Below are 18,299 nucleotides of genomic sequence, written 5' to 3'. Positions count from 1 at the left end.
GGTACTTTAAAAATGCAAATTTTGGTACAGGTCCTTTCTCAAAAGAAAAAGAACCATCAAAAATAAATAAAATCAAAGGGTGGGGCCGAAGAGATGGCTTGGTAGTTAGGAGTGTTTATTACTCTTGAATGGACCCAACTTCAGCTTCTGTGGGCACCTGCACAGCATAAACGCACACAAATGCACATAAATCAAAATAATGAATAAATCTCCAAGACCATCAAAGATACTTAATATAACTGACAAAAGGCCCTTGCTGCAATTCAGCAAGACATGAGGGACTCGCTGAAAAAGACTTCTAAGCGACCTACAGACATACAGAAAGGCAACCAGACAACACGAAACATCAGAACCAGGCAGCGCCGGGCATGGTTGGTGGCACACAGGTCACTCGGCAGTGCGGGGTGGACATAGCTGGTGGCACACAGGTCGCTCAGCAGTGCCGAGTGGACTGCGCCCTGAGCCACAGCCCTGGCTGAGAGTTGCCTCTCTTTTCACTTGGCTTGCATGAGTTAGTTAATGTCTAAGGCTTAGAAATGATAAACTATGGACTTGTGTTGGGTTAGGGTTTCTTGTTGCTGCTGTTTGGTTTCTCCTTTTTGTTTTCAACAAGCTAGGGTCCTCTGGGAAGGGAGAACATCACTTGAGAAAGTCCCTCTGTCAGACTGTTCTGTAGGCAAGACTGTGTGGGGCATTTCTCAACTAGTACTTGATGGAGGCGAGTGCAGCCACTTGCGGCTGGTGGTCCTGAGCTGTCAAAGAAAGCAGGCGGCCAAGCCACGGGGAGGGGGCAAGCCACAGGCAGCGTCCTGCCCCAGGTTCCTGCCCTGCCTGAATTCCTGCCGAGTGCCCTCCATGATAGACACTGGCTTGAGTGTGAAACTCAAATGAAGACAACTCTTTCCTTCCAAGCTGCCCTGGCTCATGGAGTTTGTCAGGGCAAGAGGAAGGGGCGAAGAAGGGATACAACAAAGGTTTCTTTCCTCGCACTCAATCCCAGGAATGTGGTTCACAGGTGGGAAGAGGCTGCCTGGCCTTCTGCTCCCCTCAGTCCCTCCTTCCCACTGTCTTCCTGCAGCGCTGGGAATGGACCCAGGGCCTTGTGGGGAGTAGGCAAGCCCTGTACCACTGCGCTACATCTCAGTCCAAGTACTGTACTCCCAGGGCCCAGTCGGCCAGCCTGTGCCAAAGTTAGCCATGACACTTTTTATATGGCCTGTGAGTCAGAATGGCTTTACCTTCTGAGGAAGTTGGAAACTAACCCAACAAAACAGTATCATGTGACAAATGAAAACCCCACTGGTGCCTGGGAGCCTGCACGCCACGCCTCCATTTAGCACCACCCTGGGTGCCCTGACGCTATGGGCAGCCTTCAGGCGCTTTCAGCAGAGACTTTATGGCCCTCGTGCCTAAGATCCTTACCCTTTGCCTCTTCCTTGGAAATGCTAGCCCATCCTTGATGTAAGCTATGAGCTCACAATGAAGTCATATCGCCTATGACAAAACCTCACGGACACCGCTTGAGACTGGATGTGGAGAGTGGGCGGGCGTGCGGGGACAGCTTCAGGTTTGTAGCTGCCCTGGCTGAGGGCTTTGTTTCTGTACTTTCCCCATGGCTATTACTTGTTTAGTCATTTGTAAGGGAGGAAAGATTTACCTGGACTCTGTTTTGGAGGCTTCAGTTCTCTGGCATAGCAGAACATAACAGCTCACATCATGATACTCAGGCAGAAGGCAAATTTCCTTGTGTTACAATTTATAGACAGCATTGCATCTAGCTCAGGCTATCCTTGAACTTTCTGTTTAGCTGAGGATGACCCTGAACAGCTGATCCTCCTGCATCAACCTATCAAATGCCACACCTGGCTTCTGAGGTGCTAGGGACTGAACTCAGGGCTTCCTGCATGTTACCAACTGATCTACCCTATTTTCCATAGGTCATTTCATTTAACTCTCCCTCAAATCTCCAGGAAGGAGGGTCCATTATTAGGCCTGATTTACAGACAATAAACCATGACTCAGAGCACCTGAATAATTTGCCTCAAACACTGCTGTTAAGTGGGACTTAGAATTTGACCCTCACATCTGTCTCTATTTTTCCACACACACTTAGCCCCTAAAAGCTAAAAAGAGTAAGAAGGGCTGGAGAGAGGGCTCAGAGGTTAAGAGCACTGACTGCTCTTCCAAAGGTCCTGAGTTCAAATCCCAGCAACCATATGTTGGCTTACAACTATCCATAATGAGATCTGGGGTGTTTAAAGACAGCTACAGTGTACTTACATATAATAAATAAATAAATCTTAAAAAAAATAAAATAAAAACTAAATAAAACGAGTAAGGAACTTACCTGCAGCCACCGTCCCTGGAGAAGGCACAAGAACTCCGCCCAAGTCAAAAATGACTGCTCTGTAGCTCCGGCCTCTAGAATGTGTCCAGCGGAGGACTCCCTGAAGCCTGCCCAGGGGGTGTTTCAGGGCAGTGGTCCTCCATGCCCAGTGCAGAGAGGAAGGCTGGAAAAGCCTCCTTACACACATGGTAAGACAGAGGCTGGGTGGGAAGAAGGTTCAGGACAACTTCAGCGGCAGGAGTCCAGGGTTAGGGTTAAGTGAGGGTTAGGGTTAAGTTAGGGTTAGGGTGCCCCTGAGCTTGGTGCCACCACAGCTCCCAGCTGATATCCAACAAACACTCGAGACCTGCTCACAGCTGGCCTCAATGACTGACCACCAAGGGGCCTTCACCCCTCAACTGCTATAACCACGGAAAATGGGTTTTGAGGCCTAACTTTCCTCAGTCCCAGCTCAGCTACCTCAGCCCTGTCTGTGCTTCCTCCTGAGAACCCGATCTCCTGCCTTCTTCTCTCACTGCAGACATCTCTTCAGAGACCCTGAGGGTTCCCTGCCCTTTTCACCTTCCTCCCTCATCAGCCAGAGGAATCCTTCAAGGCTGCACATGTGACCACATCTTTTTTTGTTTGTTTGTTTGTTTGTTTTGTTTTTTTTTTTGGTTTTTTGGATTTGGTTTTTTCGAGACAGGGTTTCTCTGTATAGCCCTGGCTGTCCTAGAACTCACTTGGTAGACCAGGCTGGTCTCGAATTCAGAAATCTGCCTGCCTCTGCCTCCCAGAGTGCTGGGATTACAGGCGTGCGCCACCACCGCCCAGCCAAGTGACCACATCTTAACCCCATTTTATTTCATAGTTTGTTTGGTTTTGTTTTGGACACAGGGTTTCTTTGTGTAGCCTTGGCTATATTGGAACTCACTCTGTAAACCAGGCTGGCCTAGAACTCATAGATCAACCTACCTCTGCCTCCCAGGTACTAGGATTAAATCCTGCACCAGCAGCCTGCCTTAACCCCATTTAAAATCTTCATTGGAAACAGTGTATGGTAGTCCAACTAAAGGAGACACTAAGGCATTAAGATTGCTAAATTCTAAGAATTTAGATTATAAATAATAAGAATTTAGATTGCTAAATTCTAGGCTAGCCTGGGCAACATAAAGAACCTGTGTGTTAGTAACTTTTTTCATTGCTGTGAGCCGCTCCCTGACAGAGCAGCACAAGGGAAGGATTGGTTTCGAGGCGCAGTTTCAGAGAGCTTCACTCGTGGCTGCGCACGCAGCTTCATGCACTTGGCCAGAACATCATGACAGAAAAGAGATTCGTACTTCACGGCCAAGCAGGAAGCAGAGAGAGGGAACATAGGAAATGGCCAGGGGAAGACACCAGGACACACACCAGTGACTCCCTTCCTTTATCTGGGCCCCACCTCCCAGGATTCACCAGCTCCCAACAAAGGTATCTCATTGCGAATCGTCATGGGATCAATCCAGTGATTGGGTCCAGAGCCCTCAGAGGCAAACTGTCTCTGGACCCCTTCAAGAGGCCTGGTTTCCTAACTTTGGAGGCCCTCTTAATCAACTACGAGCTTTTATTGGGGCTTGCAGGTCCACACCTATAATCTCACCACCGGGGAAACAGGGGATCTCAGTGTGTCCGGGCAAGCCAGGATTACATGAGACCCTATCTCAGACATACAAATAAATTCAGAATGAACACAGAAACTCACAAACAACAAGACCTGAAAAAAAAGAACCTTTCTTCTCTTTTATTCTCGAGATGGGTCTTGCTCTGCTACCCAAGTAGTCTCAAGTGCTTGGTTCAAGCAATCCTCCTGCCTCAGTCTCCTCATGTAGCTGGTGTGGTAGACACATCTGTACTCAGCTAACAAAAGATAAAATGGTAAATCTTGAAAATGGCACGATGTACTTATTCATCAACATTTGGCTAAATTTGGTTAAAAAACACAAAACACAAAACAAACCAAGCCCTCTAAACCCTAAATGCCAGGGCCGATGAGCCTCTTTCAATTTTATTTCTTTCTGTGCTGAGGCCAAAGTCTCTGAGGGACAACAAAGTGATGTGGAGGCAGAGACTGCAGGCTTCTGTTACCTCTTCTGGGTCGCGTATCCCTGGGGAATCGACTCTGCCCTTTGTGCAGACTAGGCAAGCACTCTGCTTCCCTCCTCTCCTGGCCTGGGCACCTGCTGTGCTGGCAGACAGGAGCCTCCCCTGCTTCATCTGGCTGGAGACTTTCCACTCACTTTTACCTCAGTCTTGCCTCCTTCTCTGTAGATTTTCTTTCTTTCCCCAGGTTGACTGTGGCAGATTTGTGGTGGGCTCTCACCCCCAATGTCCCTTTTCCTTTTCTGTAGTGGAGTATATACCGTCTACACACTAACTGTTCTCCTATCTGTAGTGGAGTATATACCATCTACACACTAACTGTTCTTCTATCTGTAGTGGAGTATATACCGTCTACACACTAACTGTTCTCCTATCTGTAGTGGAGTATATACCGTCTACACACTAACTGTTCTCCTATCTGTAGTGGAGTATATACCATCTACACACTAACTGTTCTTCTATCTGTAGTGGAGTATATACCGTCTACACACTAACTGTTCTCCTGTCTGTAGTGGAGTATATACCATCTACACACTAACTGTTCTCCTGTCTGCTCCTACAGTAAGCTCCACAAGGCAAGGACTGAGCTGTCTTTTAGACAGCCGTCCCCTGGGGCTTGGTGCTGGAGTCAGAACAGCTCCTCAGGCTAAATGACCTGAAGGATGAGAAAGTGGATAAATCAGAAAATAGCATGGAGTCCTGAGGATGCACGATTGTATCCCTAGCACAAGACAGGCAGAGGTGGGGCAGCCTTGAATGCCAGGCTAGCCCAGGGAGAGGGGAATGCAGGAAGGGAAGGGCTAGGGACGCACTTGAGTGGCTGACAGCTGGGAAGAGCTGTGACAGCCTGTCCGTTCCTGGTTAACAATGCTAGTTTCCTGGAACTGGCATCTTCTATACCACAAAGCATCTTTGTTTTCTCCTTGTCAATCGGAATGAGGTTAGATTCATGTGGACTTCCTGCCTCGGTCATATTTCATAAACATCCACACAGTGTGGAGTTTTAAATATTAGAGATGGGTTAGTAAAGACATAAGTGATCTGGACTCCAATCTGCCTCTGCCACCCACTGAGAGAGAGGTCCTGGGTGTTACCCTCTCTGAGCCTCAGGTTCTTTCTCTGGGACAGTTACAGAACAAATTGCAAAGGTTGTGGGGGGGGAGGGTCACCACTGCCTAAGGCAGAAATGTAGAGCCATCAAGTTAGTGTGTGGCACACCAGTTAAGGGTATCTGACACTTGACTTAGGGTGTGCCTCAGCAGTATGGCATGTGGTTAGCATGCTGAAGGCCCTAGGTTAACCTTAGCACCACAAACAGGCATGACACACGGTCAGATGATCTATACTGCGTTGGTGGCTTATGTACCTTCATAAGTACATTATTCTAAGGGGGGGTGTGGTTTGGGCCTCAGAGGGGACATTTGGAATATTTGGAGATATCTGGGCACATTTTTTGGTGGTCACCACTAGGTGACAGTACTAAGGACATCTATAGTTCACAGACACACATATATGCACCCCAAACCAGTTACTAGGATGTGAAATGTGAGCAGAATTGGGAAACCGAGGCTTTAAAAGGGTATGAGACATATTACATAGGAAATAGCATAAGCAGCTCTATGTATCATGTGTTCCTGTTATAGGTACACTTTATATACATGGTTTCTCCTGAACGTCTTACACTATATCATTTACACAATAGCATTCTGTCACATCACACTTTTTTCTTCATATATACAATGACTTTACCTGGCTTCTTTCTTCCGTCCTTCCTTCCTTTTCTGTTGCATGTGTGTGTGTGTGTGTTTACTAGACACTGAACCCAAAGCCTATACCCCAAGCAATAGTGCATTCCTCAGTGTGTTCTCACTATAGCACCTGCACAGAGGACAATTCTTGAGTTAGTTCTAGCCTGCTATCTTGTGAAGCGCAAAGCTTTCATCAGAAGTTTGTAGACCTAGCACTGATGAGGTGGAAGAGGCAGGAGGGTCAGAAGTTCAAGGACATTTGTTTCCAATACACAGAGAACACAGCTGCTTATCTTTTCTCCAATACGTAGGGTTCGAGATATTTTGGGCTACACCAAACCCGGTCTCAAAACAACTCAAAACCTCAAAACAACTAAACAACGGCCAGACGGTGGTAGTGCAGGACTGTATCCCACAACTCCAGAGACTTACGCAGTCAGAGCTGGAGGCCAACCTGGTCTACAGAGTGAGTTCCGGTACAGTAAGGCGGACATGGAGAAACTGAATCGGGGGGGGGGGACAACAAAAACAAACAAAAAATAAAACCAAACCAAACACAACCAAATAACAAAACCAAATTTAACAATGACTTATAGGCTTTCCAGCATATCTCTATGTCGACACAGCGTTTCATTTTACACAACCCTGTGGTTATGCAATAACTAGCTCAGGATCGCAAGAGTGCCGAAGTTTGTCCTGTCTAGGTCTGTTTTTTGTGTCTGCAAAATCATCATCCCATGGAGCCCCGCAGTGTTCTGGCTCTCAGTGGAATATCTGTGAAGCCATTGCGCACCTAACCAGCCCGTCGCCATACCTGCATAAAGTTACAACCCTGAGGTCGAAGACCCAGGAACCCTCAGAGTCTCTGCGAACCCTTAGAGTCTCGGTGAACCCTGCGGGGAAACTAGGCAGGACAAACCGAGAGAGGGCTCAAACACAAAACTGAAGCCAAAACCCTCTGCACAGACTGCGCACGCTCCTCGGACAGTGTTCTGTCCAGACGGTCAACCAAGGTTCAGAAGCGGCTGCCTAAAGCGCATGCGCGCCCGGGGCCTCGCCCCCTTCCCGCGGCGCGTGCGCGTGCGCGACCCTGCGGGTCAGAGACGGCGGCCGAGAGGCGGAAGTGGAGGTTGTTGTGGCTCGGCCGGCTGCGCGAGAGGGGCTGCCGCTGCTGAGGCGGCGGCCGCGGCTCTGTTGCGGTGGCGGCGCTGCCGACCGCGGGCCGCTCGGCCTCTGGGCTCGGCCCGCAGCCTTCCCACAGCCCACCGGGGCCCACGCCGACCAGCGCCTGTCCTATGAGTGTGTCACTGGTGGTCATCCGACTGGAGCTCGCGGGTCACTCGCCAGTCCCCGCTGACTTCGGCTTCAGCGCCGCCGGTGAGTCCGCGGCCTCGCGCAGGGCCGGCGGGTCGGCAGCCCTCGCTCCACCCGCCCCCGAGCTTGCCTGGTGCCTGTGCTCGACGTCGCCCTGGCTGCGAGAAAGCGCGGCCTGGGGCGGGGGTGGGGGTGGGGGGATGCCAGCGACTTTCCCAAACTGGCAGACAGGCCGGAGGTTAAACGATTCGCCCAAAGTTAGGTATGAGTGGCTGGAAACACTGGTTCTAACCCAGCCGGGCCCGGGAATCTGACGTCTCCACCACCAGCCAGACTTCCTTAGTGGGCCATGCAGCTTCGGCCCTCTCTTGATCGTCACAACATTACCTGATAGCATTGAGGCTCCCGGGGTGGAGGCAGGAGGACCGGCAACCACCAGCCAGTCTGGGTTACGAGGAAACCTGTCCAAACAGACAGAGAAAAGGTGTGTGGGGGAGGGCGGTTGCTTGTTATCCGAGTTTTGACTTGGTCTCTAATTTGTGGCATACGGACACAATGTCATAAGTTGATGGAAAAGAGAAACGGACACTTACTTAGTCTGGAGAGCTGGGCTGGCGCGTGTCCTCGGAAGGATAGCATCACTGGACACTCTGTGAGTCAGGCCTTTGGAAGTGCAGATGAGTGAGTTGTGGTCTTTCTAGGTCTTTCGGACTCAAAGGACTGATTTTTTTTGCAAGATTACAAGCGGTTTTTTTGTTGTTGTTTGGTTGTTTGGTTGTTTTGGTTTTCGAGATAGGGTTTCTCTGTGTAACCCTGGCTGTCCTGGAACTCACTCTGTAGACCAGGCTGGCCTCGAACTCAGAAATCCGTCTGCCCCTGCCTCCCAAGTGCTGGGACTAAAGGCGTGCGTCACCACTGCCCAGTCTACAAGCAGCTTTCAAGAGCTCAAAGTGCCCCCTAGATCTGAAAGTCAGCTAAGTCGCCCTAGGCACCAACAGGTAACTTCGTACAGACCCAGGTGTGGAGACGCCAATGCAGCAAAGCCTAGAGCGAGAGCTCCTACTGTGTGCTGGGTTGTGTGGGTTGTGTGCTGGGCTGGGCAAGCCTGCGGTCAGCCTCAGACCTGTTAATTTCAGTCACATCTCAGGGATTCTGAAATACCGCTTATTCATGACCATGAATAGAACTCCTAGAGGGACTGAGGTAGACACTGGGAAAACGCCTCATCCACAGTGAAGTGCAGAAGAGGAGGAAACGTATTGATTGAAGTGCCGAGAAGTGAGAGGAATTTGTTCTGTCACGAGGTATTAATCTTCCGTGTGTTCTTCAGCTGGAGAGATGTCCGATGAGGAGATCAAAAAGAAGGCATTGGCTTCAGCTGTTACCTGTCTTGAAGGGAAGTCGGCCGGGGAAAAAGCTGCAATCATCCACCAGCACCTTGGCCGTCGGGAAATGACTGACGTGATTATCGAGACCATGAAGGCCAGCACAGGTACGCCCTCAGGAAGCCTGGCTGTGCTCTTGTGCCGTGAGCCCCTGGCTGTGTTTTTTTTCTTTGTGGCTCACCTCTGGTGTCTTTATTAATGAGCATGGCCTTGAAGTTCTAATCTTTCTACATGCACCTCTCAAGTGGTGTGGTCATGTGTATTCACCAGTATATCCAGTCTGCATGCTGCTGGGCACAGACCCGGGGCTTCATGCATGTAAGGCAACCAACTGAGATGTAATTTCAGCATGATTTTCCCCCTAGCACTTGTGTTCTTTTAAGTGATTTGTGAAGCATATTTCATTGTCTTTTTTAAAAGGGTTATTTAAACCCTGGAGTTTTGCAGCATACCCTAAAACTCTGTGTTAAAAGAATAATACAGGAAAAGCTAGGTGCATTGTAAGAAAGTGGGTTTTGCACTCTGGTGGAGTGCCCATTCCTGCTACCTTGGCTCCAGGGCGCAGTCAATCCAGGTAAGCCTGCTGCGGCCTCCCTGCCCTGCTGGCCTGCTCAGCTGAGGAAGTGGATGCTTTCTGCATCTCCAGCATAGGTGTGGTCAGAACTGGAAGGTTCAGTTTTCAGGGGAGCCCTAACGGTCATACTGAGGAGCTGCTAGTAAATGTTGCCTGCTCGTGTTGGGGTGCTGCTGGGTATGGGAGGGGCTTCTGTTGGGTTTTGAGAGTATTCAGAGATTTTTTTTTTCTATTAAATTATATTATTCATTTACATTCCAAATGTTGCCTCACCGCCCCCAACCCCCCACCCCCTGTTAAGCGATTTTTATAAGCGTACGAGATGTTTTTACTGGAGGAGAGCTTTAAGTGTTCTGGGGATATTCCCAAACCCAGCAGGTGAACAGTTTGGTCTATTGGCTTTTGAGACAGGATCTCTTACGTCTGCAGCTTTCCCGCTTCAGCCTCCTGGTGTGGGGATGCCAGGCCTGAGCCATCATGCCCATCGTGAATACAGTTCTTTTTTTTTTTTTTTCTTTCTTTTTTTTTTTTTGGTTTTTCAAGACAGGGTTTCTCTGTGTAGTCCTGGCTGTCCTGGAACTCACTCTGTAAACCAGGCTGGCCTCAGAAATTCGCCTGCCTCTGCCTCCCAGAGTGCTGGGATTACAGGTGTGCGCCACCACCGCTCTGCTGTGAATACAATTCTTAATGCAATGCAGTATAGTGTCCCTGTCACAATTTCCCGTTGCACTTGAAATTCTAACTTTCTTAGGCTCTTTAGGCTTATTTCTAGCTGTTTGATCTGCTAATTTTCACTTTGTAAGATGAATTAAGAGACACAACGGGAGAAAAGTCTTCAGCAGCCCCGGTCTCCGCACAGAGGAGCAGAGAGCAGAGTGAAGCTGTGAACCCAGCCCCAGAGTCTCCATCCAAACAGCTCCCAGACCAGATTTCCTTCTTCAGTGGCAACCCTTCGGTCGAAATAGTCCACGGCATTATGCACCTGTACAAGACAAAGTAAGCAAAGCTCTCTTTCTTCAGACTGCTGATTTTGCTTTGAGTAGGGAGAAAACTGTGTGCCTGAAAGGAGGTCAAAGGCCAAAGCTTTGACAACATACTGCCCTTAGGTACTGTGGACCACAGCGTTCTGAGTGCTGTGCATTTGACAGTGTAGATTGGGCCAAAGCTTTCCTTACTCACAAATAAACATGTAGGTGCCTGTAAGGAATGTTTGGGAAATAGTCTATTAACCATTAGGCATGGGTGTTGACTGGGGGATTGAAAACAAAAGGAGCCAAAGTACCACGTGCTTAGGTATTCCCCATAGCTACGCCAAACCACAGAAGCCAGGTGATGTTAATTGAAATGCCTGATTTCATGGCTTCGGTTTTTTTTTTTTTTTTTTTTTTTAATTTTGGTTTAGGACTTTTTTCGTGGCTTTGTTTTTTATTTTGGTCTAGGGTTTATATTGTTTTATTGTTTGAGACAAGGTCTGTAAAGGCGTGACCATTAGGCCTTTTGCAATTTGTTTTCCCCTGTTTAAAAAAAGAAAAAAATTCTTCTGGAAGCCCAAGGAAAGGAAGCAGCTGGACACATAGCCCACCCACTGGGTCTTCAGATGTCTGGATAAGATAATTGGGTGAAGGCTCAACAACTGGCTTTGCCCTAACTTGCCTTCCATGTCCCTCCAGGGAAACTGGGAAACAGCCAGTTATCGGGTAGCCATTTTGGATCCCAGGTGTCATGTCTGTTTTCGGCCTTTCAAAAGCAAATTGTACTGTAGAAGGTTTCTCTTCATCGAAGCTGTTGAGCTAGACAGTCATCAGAGCTTAGAACTGTCGCATAGACTTGCACTCCTTTGTCTTCTGGAGCTCTTAAGAGAAGTTCACAGTAGCGCTGTGGCTCAGAGTTATTCAAGAATAGATTAGTATTCCAAAATTAAAGAGACTGAAACATGGGGCTGGAGAGATGGCTCTGAGGTTAAGAGCACTGGCTGCTCTTGCAGAGGACCTGGGTTCAGTTTCCAGCACTCACAAGGTGGCTCACAACCATCTGTAACTCTGAGTACCAGGGGTCCATGCCTTTTCTTCTAAGCACCAGGCCTGCATGTGATACACAAATAGATGTGTAGGCAAACACTCACACATAAAAATAATGTTTTTGAAAAGAGAATAAAACCCTGAGTCTGGTAGTCTAAACTACCAGCTCTTTAAGTCAAGATTGAAGTTTCTGGAGAGGTGCTGTGTGAGGTTAAACAACCAAAATACATTGTGTGAAATTCTAAAGGAACTATAATCAAATATCTTTTTTTAAGATTGAAAACTCTGGTGGGGGTAATATAGAACATTTAGGGCTTGCCTTAAAGTGCACTGCAGACACATGGAAAAGGACCTGGGTACTCCTAAGTGTTTGTTTCAAGTAAATTCACCAGTTATTTGAGTTGATTTGTGAAATACTAGCCATTTTATTTTTCATATTTTCTCCGACAAAGGAGTCATTTGGTGGTTGTTCTCCAGACTTTTCAAGACGTCTCATTGTCTTCCTCTTAGTAAGATGACCTCTCTAAAAGAAGACGTGCGGCGCAGTGCCATGCTGTGTGTCCTCACCGTCCCTGCCACCATGACCAGTCATGACCTTATGAAGTTTGTTGCCCCATTCAATGATGTAATTGAACAAATGAAAATCATCAGGGACTCTACTCCGAATCAGTATATGGTGCTGATGAAGTTCAGTGCGCAGGTAACAGTTAAGATCTAGACATCCCTGCTGTAGACGTGCTAGTTGTGTGTAGTTCATGCTCAAATTCAGGTGTGGCTTCTAGGGCATGTTTGATGTGATTGTAGCCCACGGCTAGTAGGCTCTTAGAAATATGATTACATTGTCTTACTTCTTAAGATTTATTTATTATATATATATACACGAGCACACTGTAGCTGTCTTCATACTTCAGACACCAGAAGAGGGCATCGGATCCCATTACAGAAGGTTGTGAGCCACCATGTGGTTGCTGGGAATTGAACTCAGACCTCTGGAAGAGCAGTCAGCGCTCTTAACTGCTGAGTCATCTCTCCAGTTTTTTTTTTTTTTCTTTTCTTTTTAAAATACGGTCTCAGTGTCTAGCCCTGGTTGGCCTGGTACTTGCTTTGAAGACCAGGCTAACCTGGAATTCACAGAGATATGTCTGCCTTTGTCTCCCAAGTGTTGGAACTACCATATCCAAAAAAAAAACCCCAAAACCCTAAATGACCATATCAGCCATGAGTTGAACCTGGCCTCTTCTGACCTAGATTAGAGGCATTACCCATGTTCTACTAGCCTGCGCTCCCATAATTTAAACATTTTTGTAGTAGTTATTGGTTTTGTTCTAAAGATTGGTCCCAACACCTCACAGATGCTCCTCCTCTGACGACATCCCTAGACCTTTTTTCCCTTTTTATATTTTGAGACGGTCTCACGCTGTAGCTCAGAAGTGCACTGAATTGTGATCCCTCGCCTCTGTATTTCACGTGCCGTGAAGGCACACCAGCACCCCCACCTCTGACTTACAGTCTCTATGCATCAGACTGGGTGTGAACTGCAGCTCCTGTTTACTTATCCAGTGCACACAGGAGCCCGAGCACTGGTGTCCTTGTGCCCAGTTCTTTGTTTCTGTTTGCAAGATGTCTTTGGAGTGCCGGTGGAGGCCAGAAGAGGGTGTCCCATCCCCTGGAGCTAGAGTTCCAGACTGCCCCACGTGGACACCAGAAACTAAGCCCTGGCCCTCTGAACAGTGATGTACTGCCCAGTGGCACAGGCTTTTTCCTTCTTCTGTGTGTTTTTTTTTTTCTTTTCTGTTTTTTTTTCCCCAAGACAAGTGTTCTCTGTGTAACCCTGGGTATCCCTGAACTCACTCTGTAGATAAGGCTAGCCTCCAACTCACAGAGATCACCTTCCCAAGTGCTGGGATTAAAGGCATGTGCTAACACAACTGGCTTCAGTTTTTTGTTTTTTTTTTAAGTGTTGGTGTTGATTGTTCAAATATTGAAGTATTAAGAATGGTGGACAATACAGAGGCTGACAGAGACCCAGAAAGAACAGAGGTGTTCTTAGACCTCAAATTGCTTGTGCAGTTTTGAATTAGTGCTTTGTCATCTCCTCTCTCCCTTGTACTGCTGTAAGCATGTTGGTTCTTAAGAACATGTGTGTTTCCCGGGCAGTGGTGGTGCACGCCTGTAATCCCAGCACTTGGGAGGCAGAGGCAGGTGGATTTCTGAGTTTGAGGCCAACCTGGTCTACAGAGTGAGTTCCAGGTCAGCCAGGGCTATACAGAGAAACCCTGTCTTAAAAAAAACAAAACCAAAAACAAACCAAAAGAACATGTGTGTTTGTATATGAACATAGCGTGAAGTGAGTTTTACCCACTACTCATGTCACTGAGGGCATGCCCCAGCTTTGAGTTTAGGGAAGCTGTTTCTTCTATGTTTTTATATCCTGCGATATTTGTCCATTGAACTTTGACCTTGTTAGCCAGGTGGTGGTGGCACAAGCCTTTACTTCCACCACTACAGAGACAGAAGCAGGCAGTCTGAGTTTGAGGCTACACTGGTCTACACAATGAGTTCCAGGACAACCATGGCTACATAAAGCTTTTTTTTTTTTTTTTTTTTTTTTTTTTTGGTTTTTTGGATTTTTGGTTTTTTCCGAGACAGGGTTTCTCTGTATAGCCCTGGCTACTCACTCTGTAGACCAGGCTGGCCTCGAACTCAGAAATCCGCCTGTCTCTGCCTCCCAGAGTGCTGGGATTACAGGCGTGCGCCACCACTGCCCGGCTACACAAAGCTTTAATTTGTGGAAAATTAACTTCTCTCAGCTCCTCGGTCAATGGTTTTCTCCAGATAAAGTATCCCATCCAAAGTTGACAAATTGGTGTTTTGACAGATCATTTGTTCTTGCCACTGTAATGGGTTACTGCAGTTTGTGGGCAAAAGGGAACTCATGACACAGACGTCCTTGTTCAGGAATACAGGGTGGGCAGCAGTGGTGGATGTTCAGTAACATGTGTTTGTGTGTGAGCATGTGTGTGGTCAGGGAGGACAGCGTGCAGGGATCAGCTCTCTACTTGATGGAGGTTACAGGGACTGGGTTCACATTGTTAGGCTTTGGGGCAAGTGACTTTCTCACTGTGCCGTCTTACTGGCCCCTGTATACAACTTTTACAAATTACAGATCACTTATTTATTTTGTATGAATATGTATGTTTGGTCACGTGTAGATCAAAAGACAACTTTCAGGAGCTGGCTTTCTTCTTCTATCATGTGAGTCCCAGACTGTGAGGCTTGGTAACAGATGCCGTCACTTGCTGAGCCATCCCACATAATCTTTTTTTTGTTTTGTTTTTTGTTTTGTTTTGTTTTTTTACAGCAGTGGTTTACTATGTAGTTCTGGCTGGATTGGAATTACCCACATCCACCAGGCTGGCCTCAAAGGCACAAAGATCTGCTCCACTCTGCCTCCAAAGTGTTTGGCTTAATGATATGTACTGCCACATCTCCATATGTAATATTTAAAGATACTTTATTTTATTTCTGACAAGTTCTCATCTGTAGTTTATGATACCATAGATTTCCCTATTTATCCCAGGCTAGTCTTGAACTCTCAGACATATTTCTGATCTCAGCCTCCTGTCCTGGGATTATAGGCATTAGCCTGAATGTCAAATTTGGACTTATTACGTTCTTGGACAGTTTATAATTTAGTTCTGTGCCTTTTCCTTCCTGGTACTTGTTAATCACCTGTATAGTGTAGACACTCTAAAGTGTTGCTATTATTAGTGACTTAAAAACAATGAATGTCCCCTCACCCACTCCAGTGTCCCAGTCCTAGCTATGAGAAATGTCCTTTTCCATCTTGGTTATTAATGTCTACCAGTGTAACTAATCACTAACCTCTCTGCAGCTAGTTTCCTCACCTTTGAAACAAGACAACATGCATCTTCATGCATCCTGGAGACACTAACCAGGTGTCCGGCTAGCAGGCAGAAGTGTGAGGACAAAGCTATTATCATGGGGGCCTGTGATGTTATCACTATTCTTGGTACTAACAGGAGCCACCAACTCTAACCACATAGGGTGCCACTGGCCCACATCTCTGAAGCACCTCAGGAGACCTCCTGTCAGTCAGGGGTGAGGTATATTTCCTAACCTAATTTTTTCCTAAAAATTTGTGGGGTTTTTTTTTGGATTTATTTTATGGGGCATGGTGACACATTCCTTTAATCCCAGTACTCAGGAAGCAAAGGCAGAGATATCTCTGTGGTGTGTGAGGCTAGCCTGATCTACTTAGTGAGGACCAGGAGAACTAGGGCTTTCAAAAAAACAAAACAAAACAAAAACAGTTTAATTTTCCATGTAAGCTGTCTTGCTTTCATGTATGTCTGTGCACCATTCGTGTGTATTGTCCATGGAGGCCAGAAGAGGGTGCCACATTCATCTGGAACATGGATTGCAAATGTCTGTGAGCCATGCAGTTATTGAACCAATCCTCTAAAAGAGCAGCCAGTGCTGTTAATCACTGAGTCATCTGTCCAGCTCTCAAAACACATTTTTAATATTCCTAGTGGTAGGGTGCTTTGTAAAGTCAAATTGACAACCTAGTGCTCTTTTGTCTTGGTTTTGGTTTTACAAGACAGGGTTTCTCTGTGTAACAGTCCTGGCTGTCCTAGAATTTACTGTGTAGACCAGGCTGACCCTGAACTCAGAGATCCACCTGCATCTGCCTCCCAAGCCTAGTGCTAAGATTAAAGGTTTGTACCACCACTGCTTGGCGACAGCTGTGCAATGTTATACCCAGTACTCTGCATTGAAGGGTCCCACAGAACAAGTGCAAATAGGATCCAGCTAGTCCCTTCCCAAAGGTAGGTCAGAAGCATCGAGTGAAGATGGTAGCTCGAATCCACATGAGGGCAGCTGTCCGTGTTCTCACTGCTCTCTTCCTGAGAACTCTGACTTCGTGTGACTGTCTTCAACGTCTGTTGGCCCTAGCTGTCTATGTTTACTTCTGTGTGTTGGCGACTTCCTTCTCGCCTGTGATGGTTTCAGGAGTCATCCCTGTAAGCGTGCTTCCTTGGGCCACTTCATTCTTGTCTTATATCTACCATCCTTCCAACCCTTATTCCACCCTAATCCCTTCCAACACCGCCCCCTCCCCACAACACTAGGTAATAGAGAAAGGCTAGAGGGGAAAGGGGGTATAGACCTCTTTAGACGACTCCTGCTGACTAGAGTTCCCTGGGGCAAGTCCAGTCTCTGTGGCCAGAGTATCTCCAGCCAGTAACCCAGCAGTAATGAACCCAACTGCCATCCTGTGGCTCTCCCCTCCAGAGTCCCAAATGGAAACTCTCTACAGCTGGCAAAACCCAAGCCCCTCCTAGAGCAGGAAACAATCCTAGTTAACAGCTGTGGACAGTCTGAAGCAACCCGTATCCCACCTGTAAATAAAACAAAACATTCACATAACTGGGATTTTAAACCAAAACTATCAGCTGGTTGATTATAGCGCACGCCTTTAATCCCAGCACTTGGGAGGCAGAGGCAGACCTGGTCTACAGAGTGAGTTCCAGGACAGCCAGTGGTACACAGAGAAACCCTGTCTTGAAAGCAAACAGTAAAAACATTCAGCTTGGCAGCCATAAAGCAGAGGAAGCCCTGATCATAAGAGATTGTTCCTCTCATAGAGTAGAACAACAAATTAAACAAAACAGGAAGTTGACTTTCTTTAAATTTTTGGTTGTTTATAGTTCTAGCATTTAGTCTCATTAGGGACAAGGTCTCCTGAGGTCATGAAAACTGCCTTCAAGCATTATTTAATTTTCTGTGCATGGGAGTTTTGCCTGCTTTGTGTCCTATACCGTACTGTGTGCGTGCCCTTGGAGCTCAGAAGAGTGCATCTGATGCCCTACAACTGAAGTTAAGGGTGGTTATGAGCACCACGTGGGTGCTGGGAATCAAACCTGGGTCCTCTGAGAGAGCACGCACTCTTTACACTGAGCCGTGTCTCCAGCCCAGGCCCCTCAGACCCTTTCCTCTTCTTTCCGTTCCTTTCTTTTTCCAGACAGGGTTTCTCTGTGTATCCCTGGCTGTTTTGGAACTCATTCTGTAGACCAGGCTGGCCTAAAACAAGCCTCAGAAGCACATGTCTGTGATACAGATGACCAGTTCCCTCACAGATATGATGTGTGTAGTGTGGGTTGGGTTAGTCTCGACCTGTCCTTTCTGTGATGAGTCCTGTTATTTGGTGAGCACTTCACACAGCTCGTGATCCAAGGAGAGCTCTCTTTTCAGCAGCTGTAGAAGTTAAGCCTAGCCTGGCTCCTTCCTCAGTAAGCACCTCAGCCTGTGAGATTTACCTCCTCATCCAGAAGTGTCTCCAGGGACACAGGAGGATGGGGAGACCTCTTCATTGAAGGAGAGTTGTTCCACAGCCAGTGCCACATATCTGAACTTAAAATGCACTGCTCCTTCAGTAAAACTACATCAGAAGTGACTGTCCTTCTTGGAGCTCAGTTCTCTGGCTTATATGAAGAAAGCATACATAACCAAAATCCAAAGTGTGGGACTGGAGAGATGCCTCAGCAGTCAAGAGTGCTGGCTTCTCTTGGAGGGGTCTTAGCTCAGTCTCTGACAACCCATGGCAGCTCAGGAAGCTGTGCTATGTCTTTAGGGTCTTGTCTGCATTCCGAAGCAGGTGGCCTTCTTGCCGGGACAAACTGAGTTTAAACTCTGGAGTTGTCTTGTTGCTTTCTACTAAGCCTGAGCCAGGGGTGGTTGGTTGGCTTTTATCTTCACCATGTCTGTTCC

General features: G+C 47.3%; 2 protein-coding genes across 10 annotated transcripts in view; one reads left to right on the top strand and one right to left on the bottom strand.

The window, feature by feature from the left end:
* Acad10 (acyl-CoA dehydrogenase family member 10) overlaps window positions 1-7,256 on the bottom strand; it is a 65,328-nt gene extending 58,072 nt beyond the window's left edge. For 3 of the 9 annotated variants that reach the window (XM_052168390.1, XM_052168389.1, XM_052168392.1), the window contains exons 1-2: window positions 7,028-7,255; window positions 2,348-2,547 (exon numbers count right to left, since the gene is read on the bottom strand). In XM_052168390.1, coding sequence (XP_052024350.1) covers window positions 2,348-2,534 — 187 coding nt within the window. In that variant the 5' untranslated portion in view covers window positions 2,535-2,547; window positions 7,028-7,255. Of the gene's footprint in view, window positions 1-2,347; window positions 2,548-4,094; window positions 4,223-7,027 lie in introns of all 9 variants that reach the window. The other 6 variants (XM_052168391.1, XM_052168388.1, XM_052168383.1 and 3 more) reach the window with 3 other exon arrangements.
* Window positions 7,257-7,305: 49 nt separating this feature from the next.
* Brap (BRCA1 associated protein) overlaps window positions 7,306-18,299 on the top strand; it is a 28,401-nt gene continuing 17,407 nt past the window's right edge. Inside the window, exons 1-4 of the mRNA XM_052168394.1 lie at window positions 7,306-7,590; window positions 8,858-9,019; window positions 10,290-10,482; window positions 12,015-12,204. Coding sequence (XP_052024354.1) covers window positions 7,509-7,590; window positions 8,858-9,019; window positions 10,290-10,482; window positions 12,015-12,204 — 627 coding nt within the window. The 5' untranslated portion in view covers window positions 7,306-7,508. The remainder of the gene's footprint in view (window positions 7,591-8,857; window positions 9,020-10,289; window positions 10,483-12,014; window positions 12,205-18,299) is intronic.

This window comes from Apodemus sylvaticus, chromosome 22 (assembly GCF_947179515.1).
Source record: "Apodemus sylvaticus chromosome 22, mApoSyl1.1, whole genome shotgun sequence".
NCBI lineage: Eukaryota > Metazoa > Chordata > Mammalia > Rodentia > Muridae > Apodemus > Apodemus sylvaticus.
The sequence above is the reverse complement of the archived record's forward strand: the minus strand, read 5'-3'. Positions and strand labels throughout refer to the sequence as shown.